The sequence below is a fragment of the Lycium barbarum genome, chromosome 6 (genome assembly GCF_019175385.1).
Source record: "Lycium barbarum isolate Lr01 chromosome 6, ASM1917538v2, whole genome shotgun sequence".
NCBI lineage: Eukaryota > Viridiplantae > Streptophyta > Magnoliopsida > Solanales > Solanaceae > Lycium > Lycium barbarum.
In genome coordinates this window covers 75,983,605-76,004,863 of record NC_083342.1, presented here as the reverse complement: position 1 = coordinate 76,004,863, position 21,259 = coordinate 75,983,605, and the positions used below count along the sequence as shown (strand labels likewise).

General features: G+C 37.2%; 1 protein-coding gene across 6 annotated transcripts; it reads right to left on the bottom strand.

Annotated features, from left to right (window-relative positions):
* Positions 1-1,575: 1,575 nt before the first annotated feature.
* LOC132644238 (protein SEMI-ROLLED LEAF 2) lies at positions 1,576-21,016 on the bottom strand. Of its 6 annotated transcripts, XM_060360814.1 has the most exons (21): positions 20,871-21,016; positions 20,415-20,545; positions 19,594-19,748; positions 19,427-19,501; positions 18,654-18,769; positions 16,711-16,825; positions 16,036-16,164; positions 15,189-15,236; positions 14,890-15,089; positions 14,597-14,793; positions 14,199-14,491; positions 13,072-13,221; positions 12,622-12,981; positions 12,371-12,535; positions 11,964-12,039; positions 11,590-11,717; positions 11,240-11,440; positions 9,620-9,760; positions 9,329-9,457; positions 6,855-7,061; positions 1,576-2,127 (listed from the first exon to the last, which is right to left on the bottom strand). In XM_060360814.1, the coding sequence occupies exons 3-21, from the start codon at positions 19,726-19,728 to the stop codon at positions 1,975-1,977; spliced, it is 3,018 nt and encodes a 1,005-aa protein (XP_060216797.1). In that variant the 5' UTR covers positions 19,729-19,748; positions 20,415-20,545; positions 20,871-21,016; the 3' UTR covers positions 1,576-1,974. The 6 variants fall into 6 exon arrangements, with proteins under 6 accessions (XP_060216797.1, XP_060216798.1, XP_060216796.1 ...); XM_060360815.1 differs by lacking the exon at positions 20,871-21,016 and having other exon boundaries at positions 19,594-19,738; positions 20,415-20,829; XM_060360813.1 differs by lacking the exon at positions 20,871-21,016 and having other exon boundaries at positions 19,594-19,778; positions 20,415-20,828.
* Between the last annotated feature and the right edge of the window lie 243 nt (positions 21,017-21,259).

Here is a 21,259-nt window from a genome sequence, read left to right as displayed (position 1 = left end):
GTAGAGAGATTCAAATAAATCCTATAAGAGATAGATCATGATTTTTTACTCCCTTGAGCAAGGAGTTTTTCACATGAAAATTCTTGTGTTGATTTTATATTTCGCTGCATTACCTTCGTACGCAATTACTCTAAGAACCAGATTCTTACAGTGCATATGAGTAGCATGATCCTAACAAATTACATAAGTCTACTTTATTATTTTCAAGTCCATTTCATCTTGAGGCCCAAACTCATGCTGTGTGTCAAGTGACGTGGCATGTCCAGTCAAATTCAAGGCCAACAAGATGATGTCATGTGCTAAAATGATGTTGTGATCCAAGTCAAAATATTAACCAAACAAAGATAGCCAAATGTCCAAAATAACATGTCTACATCTTTATCACATAGAAATTTATTTTGTGTCTCACACAACTAACATGAGTTATGTGCAAAGGCACACCCAAAATTTGAGGACAACGGAACCACCATTACCTTAACATATACATCAAGGAAACTTCCCGTGAGTTATAATGTCGTGTCGAACTAGTCAATGGTGGCGTGAACAATGACAAAAGGATAGTCGGTTGAGCACCCTCTGTGAAAATACGAGTATATAGATCAAATATGGGTTCTATACTAAATTTTAACACTTTTGTAACAATTGAAAGTGATAGTTAGCGGTCAAGGGTATTCAAAATATCCATACTTTTGCAGGTTCGATTCTCATGTCTCACATTTGCATTATTGTTTTCCAAACAAAATAGGTGCAAAAATGGATGTTTATGATGGCCACAGCCGAGCCATTTAATTAATTTTAAATAAAAAACAAAATAACGGAAAGTTACATTTGAGCTTTGACCTAAGGGTAACCCGGAACCAGCGACTTCAGCCAGTGCCCCCATTTCAGCTTTGTTTATTAGGGTGCCTAATTAAAAATATAATAGTTTTCACGATATATCCACATATGTACACGATTTTTTCTTGAAGTTAATGGGTCACCGCACCCCTAGCTTACACGTGGGTTCGCTTGTGTAAAGACTTCTTTTTGTCACATAAATTAGTGGACCCACAAATTAGTGAACCCAAACATATAAAATTTGGATCCACCAACTTGTGAAACAAAAACGAACCTCACACAACTAATGTTAGTTGTGCAAGACACATAATAAAATGTTTCTACAGTTTTTACGATAATTTGATGACTCACATGAGTCGATAAAAATCATGCAAGAGAGTTCATATGTAATAGAACAACCTACCACCTTTCAACTATAAATTGGGCTATTAATTTGAAGTAAATTAGCACTGGAGAAAGCATTTCGAAGTAGGTAAAGGCATCCGCAAACAGTGAGATCCAACATCAACTACGTAGTTCTTTAACAAGAAAGCAGCGGTCAACCGAGTTCTTCCCAATGATCAACCTGAAATGACAAAGTGCTGCCCAACATTCTTGATGATCAAATATATCGTAAGGAGGTACCCATCATCCTATGTTCGAGAAGGACGCTGGTTCAACCCTCGAATCATGGAAGAAAGAATCAAGAAAATACATAGAACTTCGAAAATTTGTTGGAAACACACCCTGGAAACTCGGTTCAGAAAACCATAAAATATCATTTATAGACATACCAGTTCAGCAAAGATACAAAACAGTTTCTATAAGGCGTGATCACTTATAGACATACCTGTTCACCAAAGATACATAAAGAAGGTAGAAATACACTACAAACAATCATTTCTTTTTCTCTTTTCCTTTCCGCTACTAAAAAAGTTATAAGTTCTTTCCGCTTATGTTTTCCAGCTTGCACACTTCACATTAATATGAACTAAATACACATTATATTACATTAGAAAGTGCTAAACAGTGAAGTACTTTTTGGTATAAATGAAAGAATAGAATAAGACACTGCTTTGGGTGAGCACGGCGAGATATGAACATGCTGAGACAATACTTACAAGTATTAGAAGTTACGTGTAAGTAAAAACATCAAAGTCAGCATCCTGCTGCTTTCAAGAACTTGTCGTAGGGGCTTGACGGTGGCAGCCTAAAGGACTGTTGTCCATACTCCCGAGAACACGAGAGATAGTTTTGTGCATGAGTTGATTCAACTGTTGATAATTGTAGATCCTGGTGAAGCACCATATCCTGAACAAAGGCAAGAGGAACAGCTTAAAATCCTAATAATATTTCAGGATCTCAAGGAAAACATTTCATATATCACAACAGAAATAAATAAAGCGGTATCCCTATTTTGACAGAACGTTCTCTTCTTTTTCCATGTCAGGAGCAGTGTCACCTGTAGAACCTCCTGATCAAAGTTAAACGATATATAGAAACTATTACTGAGGAAATGATCTTAATCTTCCATGTAGCTAATGCGTATTTACCTGGGCACTGATGTACAACGGAATGTTTAGATAGTTTTAGGCAAATTGGCTAACCTGGATTCAGCAATAGCAAAGCTATTCCAGTTTTTGTACTCCTAGTTCAGCTAAATGAAAATTCCAGATTAGTAGGATCAAAATGATCCAACTTTCAGCCAAGCGGATTTAGATTCAATCAAGGGAGATGTCAAGTAGATTTGCATGATCTCAACGTATAGCTTTAATGTAGTGGGTGGTAGGGTTAGGCTAATTATAAACTTGAGATAAAAATAGCTCTCCCGTAAAGAAGTAATGTACAGCATACAAGGTCCCTATAAAATACATATATGCTAGATAAAGTCCTAATACAATGATATATTGAAAGGCTAACTCATACCTTTAGCAAAAGCAGAATTGATCAAAAGCTAGATAGAAGTAAATCCACATAGTTCAGAACAAGAAAATTAGACCAAATCAATTTTCTTAAGGTTGGATGTAATAAGTTTTCTTATTTTTGAAGTCTCAAATACTTGAATTTCTAGTACCTCCAAAGACAACAAGGTTATGGAAGCTCTGAAAATCTCTATAAACATCAAGAAGATTAGAGGGACATTGGCTATTGAAAATCACTATAGACTATACACCTCTATCATAATTTCATTATCCAATATTCAACTTAGTTATTCTTAAGAAGTCAAACTTTGGTACCTTTCTTCAGAAAAGGGTCAGTGAAGTACCCCAACAAACTTAGTCAAATGATCCATCATCTAGTGTTGTCTGGTAACACCAAACCTTTTTCCAAAAATCTTTCGATTTGCCATTGCAAAAGAATTACCTTTATTCATTTTTGATGAACTCAACACACCGTCACTGTTAAGGTAGTACAAGATTTATTATTAATTGGTTGATTTGATTTGATTTTGTAATTATACACTTACCAAACCGTATTCACTTGTAATTTCTGTACATTCTCTCTAATTCTACATGGAATCAGAGGCGTCAGTCATAGAAAATTCTAAAATCCTTTTTCTTTCCTTTCTTTTTCTCACAATAAAGAGTATAAGCCTCTGTGAAGGAACAATCCTCCCGATTTGAAATAATTTCAATTTGGAGGTTTGAAGTTATTTCTAAGCATCACCCTCGATCCAAAAGATCCGCAGAGCTCCAATGACCTCAGGCCGAGAAGCCCATCGGTATTGGCAACCACACACAGATCAGTTTCACTAGAACTGCATACACGCGTTGGCACGTGAGACAAATTCCAACGTCTTCTCTCGCCAGATTCAGCATTAGCCGACTCGCCATACATCAGCTCATCCAGAGTGGGGTCCCCAACATCTATTTCACACTGGCACTACTTCAAATCATAAATCCGAGGCTGCAAAGATGTTATTCCTGCATATATAGTGGTATAGCAAATCTGATATCACACTTTCGGCTCCTCTAGTAGTATTCCAGCACTCTCCAGTTATATATCACGCCTGATATTCATTTTTTTTTGGCATTTCTAGACGTATCCTGGCATTTCAACGGTATCACTTTCTTGGTATATCTTTGGGACTCTACTATTGGATTCTCAGCTATAGATCTCCTTGGAAACCTCAATCTGACCCAAAAAAAGGTTACTCTCGAATACATGTGACATTAGACCTCACTTTTCCTCCAATTGAAGTTCTCCCACTATTACCACAGTGACATATCATGGACTTCTTCAATTAGATTAAGATTTATGGATCAGATATATGATCAAGTATTTTTCTTTTTCTTTTTTTTTTTGAGAAAGGTAACATATATGATGATCAAGTATATAATGATCACTTGTTTAAGAATGCTAGTGAGATTGTTGCCACTGAAAGAACAGAGTTTTTTAATAAACTTGGAGCTTATGATATATCCACTCCAGCTTGAGGGGAGTGTTAAAGATAGCACAAGATGCGCCATTATTTAGAGTTGATTTGATTTTGTAATTATAAAACTTACCACAATGTATACACATGTAATACAATAAATTCCCAACCAAGCTTGAGGGAATCAAGACTTTCATTCTGAATTTTCTAATTCTTCAATCTAAAAAGACTTGGTGACAGAGAAGAAATTAGCAAAATGGAAAGCTCAGTATCTTTCTTTAGTGGGCAGGCTCACTCTAATAAATTCAGTCCTAGATTCTTTGCCCACTTATGTGATGTCTTTGTTTCCTATCCCTACCAAGGTGATCAAGAGGCTAAACAAACTGACAAGAGAGTTCTTGTGGCACGGTAACAAAGAAGGAAAAGGCTATAATCTGGTTAAATGGAAGGTAGTCGAAAAAAGCAAGAAAAAGGGGGGGATGGGCATTAGGAACTTAAGGCTACACAACAATTGTCTTATGATGAAGTGGTTATGGAGGTTTAATGAGGAAGAACATTCACTATGGAGAGAGGTTGTTCAAAGTAATATGAACAACACAATCATTGGTGTACATATGAAGTCAACAACACTTATGGTGTGGGAGTTTGGAAAACTATCAGAGCTTTGTGGAACATGCTGAAAGAAGATACATGTCATAGAGTGGGCAATGGCTCTAAGATACTGTTCTGGAATGATGTTTGGATAAATGGAACTTCACTTAAGGATGCTTTCCCTGATCTGTTCTCCATTTGTTCAAATCCGAATGCTACAATTGGTGATTGCTGGACACCTCAAGGTTGGAACCTGCTTTTCAGGAGACATCTGAATGATTGGGAGGTGGAAAGAGTGGCAGAACTTCTGAAGGATATTGGTTTGTTCACTGGTACAACCAATATACCGGATGCTATTAGATGGAGACACAACTCTGATGGAGCCTTTTATGTTAAGAGGTTGTACAGGAAAAGAAACATGGTTGCTAGTGAAGGGAGGCCAGGTTTATGGAAGAATGTTTGGGAAAGTATAGCACCTACAAAGGTGAGATGCTTCACTTGGTTGGTTGTAAGAAGGGCATGCCTAACTCAAGAGGTGCTTCAGAGAAAAGGCCGAACTGTTGTGCTCAGATGTTTTCTATGTATGCAGACAAGAGAAACAAACAGCCATCTCTTTCTTCATTGTAGATTTACAGAGCAATTATGGTCAATGTTCTTAAGTCTCGCAGAAGTCAAATGGACAATGCCTGAACATACTGCTGATTTATTGACCTGTTGGATCAGAAGAGGGGGAAGCAAGAGCCAGAAAAAATGGTGGAAGGTAATCCCCACATTCATTTGGTGGACAGTATGGAAAGAAAGAAATGTGAGATGTTTTGAAGATACATCAAATTCTATTCAGAAAGTGAAGGAGAATTGTATTGTATCTTTCTATTTTTGGTGTAAAGAACAATGTATAGAGAATGTAGATGACCTTGTAGATTTACTAGGAGCACTGTAAGTTTATCTTTATCTTTAAAATCTTTTTCTTTACTCTCCGTTTTTGGAGGTCGCCAGCATACCCTTAATGCTGAGGAATACAACAGTACCAGTCTCTTAAAAAAAAAAAAAAGACTTGGTGAGTGAAAGGTGCGATAATGACCAGCTGAACCAAGGTCCACCCATGCAAGATAGAAAAGATCTACTAAGCCAGACAACTTTTTCACAAACTTAAGGCAAATTACGAATCCAAACCACCAGTTTTAAGCCTCCTAATTTCGTTGAACAGATTCCCCGTTTACATTAAAGAAGTATATGTTCATGGAGGGTGAAAAAGTACTTTTGAGAGTCTCCCCTATGAAGGGTGTGATGCGTTTTGGGAAGAAAGGCAAGTTGAGACAGAGATTCATAGGCGCGTTTGAGGTTTTGGAGCATAGGCATGACAACAGTACATCCTATTTCATGTATCCATGTTGCGGAGGTATATTGAGGATAAGTCCCACGTGTTGAAGTTGGATATGGTACAGCTTGAGGAGAATTTGACCTACGAGGAGTCGTTGGCTATTTTGGACAGGCAGCTGGGAAACCTGAGGTAAAAGGAGATAGCTTCGGTGAAAGTGCATTGGAAGCACCATCCAATACAGGAAGCTACTTGGGAGACGGAGTCAGACACACAGCAGATATCGGCAGTTGTTCGACAGCTCGGTATAATTTTAAACCCGTTCGAGGATGAATATTTGTTTAAGAGGGGGGGAGAATATAACATCCCAACCCCTCATTTTGAGTATTTGCACCCCGTACCTTAGCTTTGAGACTTCACATAGGTCTATATAATGTTTTAGAGCTTGTTGCGATGATCGGGTTGGGACCCGAGGGCTCAACTTATATGCTGGCAGGTAAGTTTAATGGAATACTATAAATCCTTTGACTTTTGTACTGTAACTTTTTTCTTGGGAAGACTAATCATCAAACAAAGCTGCATCACAGGATATTGTAGCACTCAGAGCTCTATTTATCAATTAACAACTATATAGCTATTCAGTTTACCAAAAAAGTTCAAAAAATTACATTATGATAAGTAAATATATCATTCAAGCACAAAAAGAAGCTTGGATAAACTAACTGATAGAGGGACAAACAGAGTGATTCTCACCATCTTTGGTAAAGAAGCGTTCTTCCTGTCATTTTCATTATAGGACAGTAATGCCTTGGTTTCCAGTTGCGTCTTGAAACTCTGGAGGGCTGACATCTTGTGTTGTTTACCAGTAACAAGGGCCTCACACTGATTTTTCACTTGATCATAGGGTATCGGTGTAGAGGAAGCTGGGACGCTTGCAACTTGTCGGGCAGTTTCCAGAACCTACATGTGCAAGAGATAGTGTTATACAGGAACATGCTACTGATCTTATAGTTCATAGCACCACAGCCAATTTGACAATGTTCAACAAAAAGAAATACTAAGTAATTATGCATGTAGAATTACATGTCACATGAGCTAATCAATTTCATTAACTAAGAGATCCACAGAAGTGAAATGCTCCTAAGTCATCGTTGTTTACAGGAACTTATGTTCTACAGCATTAAAATCAGCCTCTCCTTTTCTTAATTATATTTTCTTATTTTTTGATAAAGTAATAAAGTTTTATCGAACGTTTGGGAAAAAACACTTGTATCCAAGAAGTATATCAAAAGGTAAAAACGTACAAATATGGTCATCTACAAATGACACCCGATCTTCTATACATAAAGGAACCTCATGGGTGCTCCAAAAAAAAATAATAGAGCCTTCCTCACATGTGCAAAATCATTCTCTACCACTTCAAAAATATTCCTATTTCTCTCTCTCCAAACGACCCAACATAAGTGCAACCTTCCAAGCCACGTGTCTTCTCCTCATCTTCCAAATTTCCAGCTCAAAAATACATCTTTCATAGTGCTTGGCATTACCTAATGTATTCCAAACCATCTCAAGATTTCCACCATAACCGAGAAGCTAGCCAATAATGTGGAAGAAGATGATCCAAGTCTTCACCTAAGCCTTACACATAAAATCACCCATTGACGTATGTACTTTTCATCTAGCTCAAATTCTCGGCCATCGAGGCCACCCTTCTTGCTGCTAACCAAGTGAAGAAAAGACATGGTTCTCGGTGCTGTAGGGATCCAACCAAAATATATGGAAAGGCAATCCCTCCCAAGTGTAGAAGAACTTCTCATAATATGACTATGGGGATCTGTGGTGTGCTTTGTTTGTGAAGAAATTCAATCAGGCATTGGAATTCTATCCTTTCCCGGTCTTAAGGGTTCCCCATTTTCTTATGTATTTCTCTTGTAAAGCATACACACTTTTAAAGGTGACGGCATGTCTCTCACATATATGACATCAGTTGCCTCTTTTAAATGTTTCTTTTGTTACTTGACTTTGGTGACATGAGGGATCAACAAAAGGATGTACACTATCACAAAAACTGTCAGGAGTTCTAAATTCCTACGGCCGACTCTTTCTGGCCCCTGTTAACACGTGAAATTGTGGCATGTGAAATTGTAAACTATGTTGATATGCTATATAAGGGAGTTAATTACTATACAAAGGGAAGGAGATGCAATTAAGAGAGTTACACTTGAAGGAACTCCAGTTGGCAGGAAAAAGAAAAAGAAAGAAAGGATCACATGGGCATCCTATGATCAAGGGAAGTCAAAATGAGGACAAATCTTTTTCTGACCGAAGGAAAGCTGATGCCAATATAGAGGGGAAAAAAGTTAAAAGTGTATTTTTCAGACTACGGTAAATCTGATTTATTTTCCTTTAGTTCCACGGTAATTGAAGAGTTACAGGAATGTAGCTTAAGAGCTATCAGAGTGCAAATTATTTGATTAGTTTGTAATGCTTAGGGTTTTTTTTTTTTTGTAGTTTTAGGACTTTCTCTTGATTAAAAAGAAGAAAGTGGCAATCGTAGAAGACAAGTTTGCAGGTTGACCGCCTTTATGATTAAATATAGCCCTTTGGCTCTCAAGTTCATTTCAAGAACTTTTAGGGTTTTGCTAAAGATTACTCTCTTTCTAGGCTTGTGTCCCTTGGTTCCCATCAAACTGCGACTTCAACACAATTCGAAGTAGAACAGAGAAGTGGAGAAAGTAGGTTTACAGAGAGCCAGAGACATGATCAAATTTCTTTTCTTTTTTGTGTTCCTTATCTGTCTTCATTATCATCTTATTCTTCTCCATTTCCTATCTTCTTATTTCTCCATCATCACCATCAATCTGATCATCCGCTTCCACTGCACACTCAGAGCATATTCTCCGTGTATCCTGATTGGCACCACTGTCGTGCCTGAACAACACAGATACGACGGGGCTGGGGAGATCATTCGATTTCGTCCCTTTTCGTTACTATGCTTCACTAATGGGAAGGCAAAAGATAGGCTGAACCATGATGCGACGAGTATCCAGCCATATTACTCTATTCTTTGTTCCCCCTTTGTACTCTCATTGCAATGGTGCAAAGATCAAGTGGATTCTCAAAGTTTAAATGTCAATAATATGTAAGTAAATCTATCCATAGGCTAATCTAGCTCATAAACAACTCCACATATATTCCTAAACATGTGCTTCAAAGCAGTTACTCACCGATTCTAAAAGCTGGTTAACACTTAGAATGTCAAGGGAATTGATAGACAGAGATGTCTTTCGACCTGATTGGCTTCCATTAGCATCTGAAATTGCTTCTTCGTCTATGAGGGAAGGAGGTGCCATGACCTGATAGAGTAAAGAAACACAATCAACTCTGTTAGAATGCATATCTGAAAGTCATTCCATTGGGGTGGGTGAAAAAGTTCAAGACATCACAAAAGAAAAATAGTAACCAAATAGACATAAATAAATATATATCTCAAATACAGAAAATGGTTCCTCTACAACCTCATCAAAAGTCTCGAACTCAATCTGAGCAAGTGGAGAGCAGGGGTGAGGCGTTTCCATATACAGAGGAATCCCAAGTGGATAGGCATCGTCCGGTTCAAACCTTTCCAAGAGTTGTTTTCTTATGCTTGCTAACTCATCCTGAAAAACAGTAGCCAAGATTCAACATCCTGTTCTAGAAGAAGATAAGAACAAATTCTGTCCTAAGAAGCTCATTTATTTAATAGCTTAAGATCCATAAGAGGGATTTTTTTGGGTATAACCATCTGGTATCCGGAACCCACTAGCCCGACTAATCCAGATCCAGATTCAGACCGCATAGTGCCCATTAAAGGAGGAAGCGGTTTGCACTCCCTACCAGGAGCTTCTCCATTCCATAGACGTTATATGGAAGAGGAAAAAAGAGAATATATTGACAGCGGATCCATTTCCTGTGAGTTTGCATAAAGAATTCTACAACATGTTTGTAGCTTGAGCATGTTGGAGACCCACATCGTTTGTGGGATGGGGTCTAGATCTCCTTATATGGTCTTAAGGCAATCCTCCCCTTATGAGCTCTTTATCAGAGCAGATTATGCTGCAATCAAATACTCTCATCCTTCATTAGCAGAAAACTCATGGAAGCATTTAAGAGAAGGCTCTTCAATAGCTCTCTTTTAACATTCAAAAGATATAATAACCAGCTTTTTAAGATATATTATTCAGAATCAGGCCTTAGTATGTGACCAATGAATGTTAATTTCATTGATTTCAAGTCACATTTTGAATCATCTTGTGTTGGCACCATAAAGAAATGGATCTTGGGCCTAACTCAACCCCAAAAGCTAGCTCAAGAGGTGTTTCGCAAGCCATATAAAGAGACCACCCATCCCATAATTGACCGATGTGGGACTTCTTCAACATCCCCCCCCAAAACCCAAAAAAACCACGGCCAGGACTGGACATCTTGAGCATGGACAATTTAATATGGGGGCCCATGAACGAGAATTGGGATGGCTCAGATACCATGTAAAGAAATGGATCTTGAGCCTAACTCAACCGCAAAAGCTAGCTCAAGAGATGAGGATTGTCCAAGCCATATAAAGAGACCATCCATCCCATAATTGACCGATGTGGGACTTCTTCAACAGACACAATGTTATCATATCAGTAGGGTAAGGAGCGATTTGGAACCAAACAAGAAGCTATTTCTTCAACCTACTTTTATCTCTACTCTGCTATTTTTTGATAGGTCAATAAATTTCATTGTTACAACACCAACTCGGTCTCATAAAACAATGTACAAGTAGTGTCTATGACTAAACCAAATTCAACCATAATCTTCCATCAAATGTACCAAGCTACCTATACAAGCTGGGTTCTTTACGAAATGTACGAATGTCAGGTGAAAGACTCCTAATGCTTTCTACATCATTCTTGCTGTTTTGAAACAATCTTCTGTCTACTCTATCATAACTGCATTCACCAAACAAATCAAACTAGCTAATAATGACCCAAAAAGATAACATTAACGTGTATAAATCTCAGCCTTGCCAGCAGAAAACTTCCCAGTCCCACCACCTATGAGGTTGTGAACCTGCATCATACATCAAATTTTGAGGAAGAGGAGAAAGTTAATACCTCTAACAATGTTCCGCATTTAGTTGTGAAGTGCAACATAATGATTTCTTTTAATTTCTCATCGTCTAATTCTACTGTTGACAGGGATTGCAAAGCTGCAATGTCATCTTCCTGTGACCCATAACCATATGCTTCACTACCAGATGCTATAGATGCAGCTTGTGGCCTCACATCTTCTCCCAACTTGAGATAAGGATCAACCTATTTAACCAAACATTTATCACAAGATTAAATTTGAACAAACTATATATATCAGAAAAGATGGAGAGCTGATCAAATTCGGCCTAAACAGCAAGACTGGAAGAAATCAACTACTTATTCAGCAAACACAAAGAGCTTTGAAGATTAACCATTTCATCTGTCAGTGATGATTTAACCACAGGACTTAGTTCAGGGAGATTGCCCGCCCTTGCTGAACAGATGAGCATATATGATGCCAAAGTAAATAGAGACCTCCTTCGAAATGGTTGTAAACCTCCTTCAGTAAGCAGTAAATAAAATTATAGTCAATATTTGCACCAAAAGATATTAATGCTGATAAAACCAGAAATTCCGTACTGTAAGATACAGTAGTAAACATCGACAACACAGTCAGGAACTTCTTAAGTGATTGATGTTTTCATCAGGTCGTATTACTGATGTCAATTTATATCTGAACCCCAACTAAATAATTGCACTCCCCAAGTATGTAAGATGGTGGAACTTGATAGTGAACTCAACTCACCTTCTTTGTCCATAGAAATAGTCCTTAGAGAGAAGGCTAACTGGAAAGACCGAACAAGTGCTATGTGACTAGAATTCTGCAATTCGCAAGACCAACTATTATGTGATTGATGAAAACAGTTGCAGAACGGCATAGAAGATGGAGATCAAGCAATATAAGACTTATAACAGTTTGTAGTTTTTATAGCTTTATCAAAGATTTATTTGGAGAAAATAGATTGCAGTAGAAAAAGTGTTTGGATAGATGTAGGTTCTCTTGAAGTATTCTGAATTTTGTGTGAATGGAAAGAATTTCTTGGTAAATAAAAAAAGAAAAGAAAACATTCCTATGGTCAAGGATTTGCCACTAGAATATTGAAAACTGGAACAGCAAAACGTTTATATACAACAAAAAAGATTGGATCTAACCTTTGATCGAGTGAAAAGTAAAGCAATTCTGTACGTATGGGCCATCGCGTCAAAATTGGAAGGTGTGTTATCCGTCATTGTTGCCTGAACCCAGATAGATGAAAGCAGAAGACTCACTTGGTGACTACTCAACCGAAGCGAAGTAAGCTCCTGAAGTATTTCAAACTATTAGACATTTAATTAGCTTAAAAGGAAAACGAATTCATTGATATTTCTTGCAAATAAAAGAAGAGACATTAGTTCTTCCATACTGGTTTCTTGTCAGGGAGCGCATCCATGAAGCCACAGGATTGGCTTCGAGATCGAGAGTCAGCAGATAGATGTGAATGCCGACTGACATCTTCATTTTCTTCTCCCACTAATCCATCTCTAGAACCATTTCCATCTGTATTTCCATCTTGAATAGAGAAACTCTTAATTCTAACCTTCGCCAACTTCCTTGGTGATTGGTCTGGAATACTCTGGGAAGAATTTCTACTATGTAGAGATGACAAGGGACTGACAGGTGGCATAAGCACAGTGGAGAATATATGGTGTGCTCCAGCTCGTGTTTCATGGTCAGTGTGTGACATTGCCAAGAGCAAGTGGAGAAAGAGAGCATCTGGAAAAGCCTGAGGACGATTGAAAGCAGATTACACCATTTAGACAACATAAAAGTTACAAAACCATGAATCAGGAGCTCGACAACAGATTCTAGTTACCTTCCTGTAATATGACACATTAGGAATGCAAGAAACAATTTGTGCCGTGCGATACACAGCCGCAATCGTTGATCTAGCTGCCACAGTGCTCGCTGGGATGTTTTCTAGCACCATGCCCATCATATCAAGTATAGGGCCCACATCAGCAACCTGCTAATGACATAGATGTCATAATAAAAACAACTACCTTCACCTAAAACATAATGCACAGGGTATGCTCATGCAAATAAGCAAATGAAGATCTAAACTTAGAAGCGACAAGAAAAATACAACATTCACCCTATAATAGCACTTGGTTCCTGCACTCTACCAGAGGCAAATAGGATGTTGATGCTTGCAATCAATTGGACTTGGTGATAGCAAGCTGCTTGCTCCCCAGAAACTATAATCAAAGTTGACCAACTCATTATCATCACAGTTTTGACTGAAAACATCAACATCTATTAGCCTTTGAAAAGTGCCAGAAGCAAATACATTTATCGATTGAGTATGCCTTTAGAAGAGTAGTTGCATCAAATCTTACACTGAGTCCAAATTAGAATTCTAAAACTACTTGCTGATATAACAACTTGCTGATATAAATTTAGGAAATGCAAAAGATTTCTATTTCTATGAAAGGCTCATTATGGGGATTGAGTGAAGAAGTAGGCAAAACAAACTGCAAATAAAAGGCTGCTGGATACACAATGCTCATCTTTTAATCACTTGCAGTGATTAGAACTAGCACTCGCCTTGGGTCCAGTATGCAGTGTCAAGGTTATTAAAGCAGGATCAACTTGCACTTGATAAAGAAAAATGTCAAATGCAAGTCTTGTGAAACACATAGGGCTAATAAGCATGCATTTCTGGTCCAAACTATTCTTTATTAACCTTGGAAGCTAAAGCAAAAAGGCACAACTTCAACTCTCCATCTGCAAAGTGAATTGCTTCCTCAAAAACATAGGGAAAAAAACATTGAAAGCATATGGAACAGAATAAAGGGTAGTGGATTGCATGTAACTTAGATGAAGCCAATTTACTCGCAACTTCTTGCTAAATTATAAGGTACATATATAAAAGAAAAGAAAACTTCAGAGTATAATGCACATGCTTGCGGCCAATTGAAAACCAAATTATCAAAGACAAACCTTCTTTGAGAGCTGTAATATGCACTTCTCTAGGGCAGACTGAAGATTGGAGTTAGAATTATTTAATCCGTCTTTCGGACTAGATGCTTCAGTTGAATACTGCATGCACTTCCGTAAATGTTTAATCAGGTCATTAATGACACCAACTATTGTTGCGGAAGCTTGCTCTTTTGCATTTTCTACCAAGTGCGTGACCCCATTAACTATACAGATCTGTATGTCAGGCTGCTTGACAATGTTCTTGTGATCCAAGTGCTTGACCAAGATGGATAGCAACAAATGGAAATTTTCACCTGGGGTCAAAATTTGTATTAGGGAGAATTGAACGAGCAATAGACTGAACAAATCACAAATATAAATCTCAGCAGAAGAAGAGGAACAAGGAGCCCATGAATCACCTGATTCCTCTAACAGGCACTGCAAATACATGAGCACCGAGCAGGCGAGTCCTTTCTCTGAAGCCCAATAGTTTTCAGTGTCAAAACAATGAAAAAGAGGTTCAAGAACCCGCCGTACACTAGTTGCTTCTTTTGTCAGTAAGGCCATGTTATGTAAGCAAACTCTGGCCCAATAAGAGGGGCTCTTGGCTGTCTCGCTGATTAAAGTTAGACAATAATATAAAGTAAGCATAATCCATTACATTGTCAGCCCGAGGAAAAAGAATTTTGCCTTTTTAGGCGTACAATCTTACATTGAGGATGTCAATTTTGTATTTGCATTCATGATAGAGGATGAAACCTTCTTGCTCATATCAGGGAAAGATGAGTATTGATCGTCAGTATTCAACACTCCTTGAACCCACTGTTCTGAAGGTTGAGACTGTTTACCGTCTTGTCCATTTTCTAGGTTCACTGTGAAGTCAATGTAATTCTCCAAAGTGGCAGTGATAATCTACATTATTTTCATGCCAACATTAGAAATATGAATTGGCAATTGGAGTATCTCATGATCTGAAAATTGAATAACTGAGTAACATTGAAATTATCTTACATGATCAAAGTCCATGGAGATGTGAGACTGCTCCCCCATAAACCACACCTAAAAGAAAAAACGGAAAAAAAAAAACAAATGAAACACACGTAAAGAAAAGTCAAAAAAGGAAAGGAATAGACTCCACAGTGTAGCCTAGAGAGAAATTAGATAAATACAAGGAAGCAAATACTGAACCTAATGCTAGATATAATTACTTCCCTGTCTGTTCTCTTCACAAACTTTGAATCATCTCTGGATTAATTAAAGAAACGGAAGCGGTAATCTCTAAGATACTCCTTCAGAAATTAATGTTTAGACCTCATAAAGAAGCTTCTTATCCCAGCTATAGAAGCTGCACTAGAAGTATTGAAACAAACAGGCACCTTTTCTCAATTACCGGGCTAAGTTAAGCTACTGTTTTATACACTTGAAACTTCCCAATTTTATTGGATGTCCCTGAAGGATTAGTTTTATACACTTGAAACTTTTACAGTCACTAGCTATAAATATCTGATGAAAACTGGCAGAATTAGCTGCCCAAACACTACATATAAGTAGATATTTATCATTGAATAAGGTGCTGTCTGCCGTGACAATGAGTTTGGACAGGCACAATGAGAAACTAGTCTTTGAGACGAGTTAAATAACTCCAACACACAAAAGTACAGTGCCACAATAAATGCAGATACATCCTTCAAAGAAGGTACTATCATTGAGTCTATGTCACCAAAATCTAGTAATTCCGAATATCAGTAAACACCCAAATACCTGAAGTGGTTCCAAGTTATGGGTACTTGAGATTTTTGCAAGTATAATTAAATAAATAATAAACAACAAAAGAGAGAGAGAGAGAGAGAGTTTTTACCAAGACAGCCAGAGTTTGCATTCCTGCAGAGCGCAAGCGCAAGGCTCTGTCATCATCTCCAACTTCTTGAGCTAGTTGGCACAGTTTAGGTATGAGGCCTTCTAAGTTGAACATGTAAGTACCATCCATCTGATTAATAAGGAGAAGCAAGAGAGCTTGAATCCACTTTTTAACATAAACCAAATATTTTCCAGGTTCTTCTAAATCCATTTATCAAAGCCACACTCTATTGTCCTCATCTCAGACCACTCCCAAGGGTAAAACCAACCCACCAAACATAAAAGCCCAAACATGCCCCTTGTTTCTTCTAGAGTTAAACCTCTTATAAAAGCCAATAGATGATCAAACACCTTTAAAATCGAAGATAGAAATGCAGTACCATAACTTCTTTTACTCTTTTTTTTGGAGTAGGTGAAATAACTAATATTGCTCTACTCATCCATCAAAAGTATACATCCTTGTCATAGAATTACAATGTACTTGCAGCACTATTATCCTAACAGACATCAGTAAAAGACATAATGATTCATGACCAAATTATCCAGTGGCAGTTATATTGCACGAACTACCCAAGTACATCTTCAGAAACTACGTTCTTGGTACAATTACTTCAAAATAGTCTTTCCTGGGGATGAACCGTACATTTTAACATCTATTTTCCATAGGCAGACAAACCTGGCTATTGATGAAGTCGACAAGAGTGTTGCAACCTAAAATCTGCATTTCATCATGCTGTGTTTGTTCAAAAAGAGTGCGGATAATCCCCAATACACTAGTAGCATATAGTGGCCTGCAGTTGTAAATTTAAACAATTAAACCATTACATTTCATTCTAACTGCATAAAAGTCAAAAGTAACTTAGGTAAATGCTGTATGCAGAACTTCAATTGTATCAGTGCAATAGTGCAAAAGCATATCACATGCATAGATACTGATGTTATATGGGAAGAAACATTTACATAAAAAATTAATTAGTCAACTATAACAGCATAGATAGCCTATCTTCAAGTCGGAAATTTCCGAGGAAACAATTACGCATTATTACTTGAATAGTGTCTAGACATATTTATTTTTTTTGAGAATGGTAACGTTAGTGTCTAGACATATTTGAGATGGCATCTACAGACTACTGGGACTGCAAATTGTTTTTCAGTATTATGATTCATTGCCTAGTTTCAAGAATAACTAGATCTCTATCAGTAACATCAGTAATAAAATAAAGGCAGCAGGAAGCAAGAATATATGTCACCAAGGAAAAGTGGGAAAAGATCTAAAACAATTTCATTGAATAAACTACATCTTAATGAAGCAGAACCAAGAGAGATGTTTTTCTTAATCTTTTTTTTTTTTTCCTTTTTGAAAAGGTATGAAGCAGTTCCCCCATCCTAAACTAGAGTTCTGACCAGCTTGCTCGTGCACTTCCCATTCATTAGTTTTCAGGAGATATTTGACTAGGTCTTTCTCTTTTATTTGCGAGGGCATAGGTATTTCTTAAGGTCAACTATATCAAATGACTTCTGTAAAGTTTCTAGGAACAACTCTTTTGTTTGATTTTCTCCAAAAAGTGTTTTACAACTCCATACTCTTCTAATAAAGGGCAGTCGCTGCACGCAGCCTCCCATGTACACGCATGGTCCAGGCTCATCCCAAGAGGATGTAATGTAGGCAGCCTACCCTAACACAAGCATCAGTGGCTAATTCAACGGCTAGGTCACATGTGTGTGCTTTACCCATTGCTCCAAGGCTCCCTATCAACTCCAAACTCTTTTAATATTCTCAAACAAGTAACAGACAGGAACAATTTATCAGAAGAGGGGTAGATCTAATATGGATTTCCATCAAGCACATAACTCTTGATAACCAGTTGAGATCTATCAATAGCCCCTCTACAAAGGAAGAGGAATTTACTGCTGAGGTTTTCATTCTTTAAGTTCTAAGTTCTTGTGTACCTTTTCTTTCAAGGGTAAATGGAACTTTATAGAACTACGCCATGGGGTTGGAAAACCAACAAAAAAAGCTATTTCTTGTAAAAACGTATGCATATAAGAAATGAAGAGCCTTTGTAGTCCTCTTGCAATTGAAGACAACAAGAAAAACTCTTTCGTCTAGTTTCTTCACTGTTGCCAAAAAGAACTTATCAAGCAGTCTTGTGATGATGCTTCTCCACAAACAGATTTTAGAGAATAAAAATATAGAAGATCCATATTTCTCCAGAATCCGTTTCCTTTTTTCAATTTTTTTTCCTTTTTTTTTTTTTTTGATAAGCAAGATCCATTCCTTTATATCAGCTGTTTATGTTCAACATATGTTGCTCGGACTCTTCAAAAGACCCGTGCCTGTTCCTCCAAAAATACACTACTATTGAAGGATCCGACACGCACCTGGCGACATTTTAGGAGAGTCCGAGCAACATAGTTTCAACTTCAATTGTCACAAATAATTGTAGCCATGCGCCTAAGATCTGGCTTAATCTTCCAATCTAAGCTTAGCACTGAGTAGAGCCTTCATAAACTTATGGTTTGTTCCTATCCTTTCCTTGTCTAATAAATGCCGATAAATCCTAGCCCTAGAAGGACATTCAAACTACACAAGTACTTCTATTAATTGTTCAAACTTACATCTGCTCCTTACATGAAGATAGCAGCTTCCTGTAGATCATGGTAACAACCTTCACTGACCCAAGGTGCTCATTTCGCAAATCTTTGTAACACCTTTGCTCCAGGTATTCAGTAATCTGAATCACATTGATCAGTAATTAGTATACACATATTAAGGAGACTCATGACACCAATAAAGCTTTACAAACATGGAAATTAATGAAACTTCTTAACTCCCAATACTACATAATGAAAATTCTGATACATGGGTGAAAATTCATGGCCACAATTTATCAGGATGAATATGACAAAAGGAGGTTTGTTTTAACACTTTAAAGAATTCACGGAGTGACTGAGCTCAGCTTTCTTACAGAGTAACCCCCTCATGGCTTAATTGAGGGAGCAGACCTAAAAAGACCTCTGTAGTAAAATAAAGCTATGGCAGACACTTCATGAGCGGCTTTTGAACTCTTATCTTAGAACATTACTGCAAATTTTGGAGGCTGAACTCCTACAAACTGCTTTCAATTTGTGATAAAACCATCCTCTCAAGTATGTACTCGTTATGGTTTAATTGCATAACGAAATGCATTTCCCGTTAAGAAAAAATCATTTAAAAGACTTGATTGCTACTTGTGAATGGAGAAGTACAATGTTGCCCACAGGACAGACATGCTTAAAAGTTAAAATACAAGAAGAGCACAAGAGAGAAACATTGAAGTTTTCATGAATCAGTTTTTCAACAAAACTTGAGAGGGTATTCTGTCCCAACTTCAAAAAAGGTTAATGTTTACCTTAGGTATGCGCAATGGGTTTCTGGAAGCATACTCACAAAGTTTTACAATCTTTCTATCATTTGGCCCAGCATCCTGCAATGCATGAGACAAAACAATAAGCATCAGAAGAAAACTGAAAATCCTATATGACATCAAAAGAAATATGGCGTTTGAGAGAAATAAACCTGTGATTTGGGGAAAATCTCTCCAAGGAGCTTCTTGTAGCGTTTAACAGGCTGTCTTGACCTTGCGCGCAATGATGGACAAAAGAAGCAGAGACTGCCGCATGCAGGCACTACTTTCCTTGACATCACCCCCATCTTCACCCCTCTGCAAATCCCTATACACCACTTTCACTTCAATCATCCAACTGTGGAAAGCAAAATTTCTAAAGCTTCTTGACCATATATATACAAATTCTAATATGATTATGCATTGCAGTATAAAATTATTAACTTTCTCTTCTTCTAGACTCTTATTTTTCTTGAGGTCTGCGTAATAAGAAACTACATCAAAAGAAAAAGCATCATGATTTCAAGCCCCTGCATCTCTACCTGCCAAAGTAGGAGGGTAAGGCCTGCGTATACTCTACCCCTAGACCCCACTTATGGGATTACACTTTGTATGTTGTTGTTGATTTCAAGTCCCACCTCTGCAAATCCCTTTCAGTTAAATCATCCAACATTCTAATATCATTATGCATTGCACTATAAATTTTATTAAACTTTTTTTCTTGATTGTCCGTAAATACCCGCAATTAGAAATTACATCAAAGAAAAACATCATGATTTAATCCGATGACCAAATTTTTCCTGCAAATTCCTATATATACAAATTCGTATATGGTCATAAATTTATTAACTTCTTCTTTTAGACTCTTGAGGGTCCGTAAATACCCCAATAAGATATTACATCCAAAGAGCATCAGGATTTCAACACAAAAGGAGATCACAGATAGCAAAAACCCAACAATAATCAAGAAATTGAGCAAAAAAAAAAACCCCACCAGTTGAAAATCCAAAATTTGGCTCTTTTGAGATCTAGATCCACACGCCCAATGAGCTGAAATGAAAAAAGACTCCAAAAAGCCCCTCAAAGATTGATTGAATGTCTTCTTCTTCCTTTTTTCTTTTTTGGCTGCAAATTGAACGAAATTGTCAAGCAATAACTGTTCTACCAATAATTGTGTTCTACTTTTGAAACAATAATTAATAAGATATTTAAGTTTTCCAACAAAAATTATTATTAAGTCAAAGGGGAGGGAAGAGGCTTGTAATTTTGATGAAACTCTCCCCCCCTTTTGAGGTTTTTCAATCCCTGAAAATTATTTACAGCAAAAAAATATATATATAATTGGAGAAATTATCTCAAAAGTAATTTATTCTGTATATTATGTGAAAAGATAAAAAAAACTATTCAGTATCTAAAGAAGCAATCTCTAGAAATAGTGTCACAAACTTACGGGGACAGGTTCAACCTGAACCAAATTAGGGGTTCTTTGTCAGTGAAATAATATGATGTACTTTTTACCCTGGCATAGAAGTCCAACTTGGACCAAATACTATAAGATCCATAAATACCGGCTATCACAAACATAGAGGTCCAACCGGGATCAAATTATATGATATTACAACTAATGTTAATGATGGTGTATATAAATTAAAATTTCATTGATAAGCTCTTGAAAATGAAATTCAAACGTATCGCTGTACATTATGTGAAAAGAAAAAAAAATATTCTTTATCTAAAGAAGGAATCTCTAGAAATAGTGGATGTCACAAACTTACAAGTGTAACGGACAGGTCCAACCTGGACCAAATCAACGATTCTTTGTCAGTGAAATAATATAAT

Coding starts and splice junctions, on each gene's coding strand:
- LOC132644238 (XM_060360814.1), bottom strand. CDS start 19,728: ATGGGGGTGATGTCAAGGAAAGTAGTGCCTGCATGCGGCAGTCTCTGC. Junction 18,770..19,426: donor ACCCATTGCGCATACCTAAG/GTAAACATTAAC, acceptor AATGTGATTCAG/ATTACTGAATACCTGGAGCA. Junction 12,040..12,370: donor TACTTTTCACTCGATCAAAG/GTTAGATCCAAT, acceptor TGCGAATTGCAG/AATTCTAGTCACATAGCACT.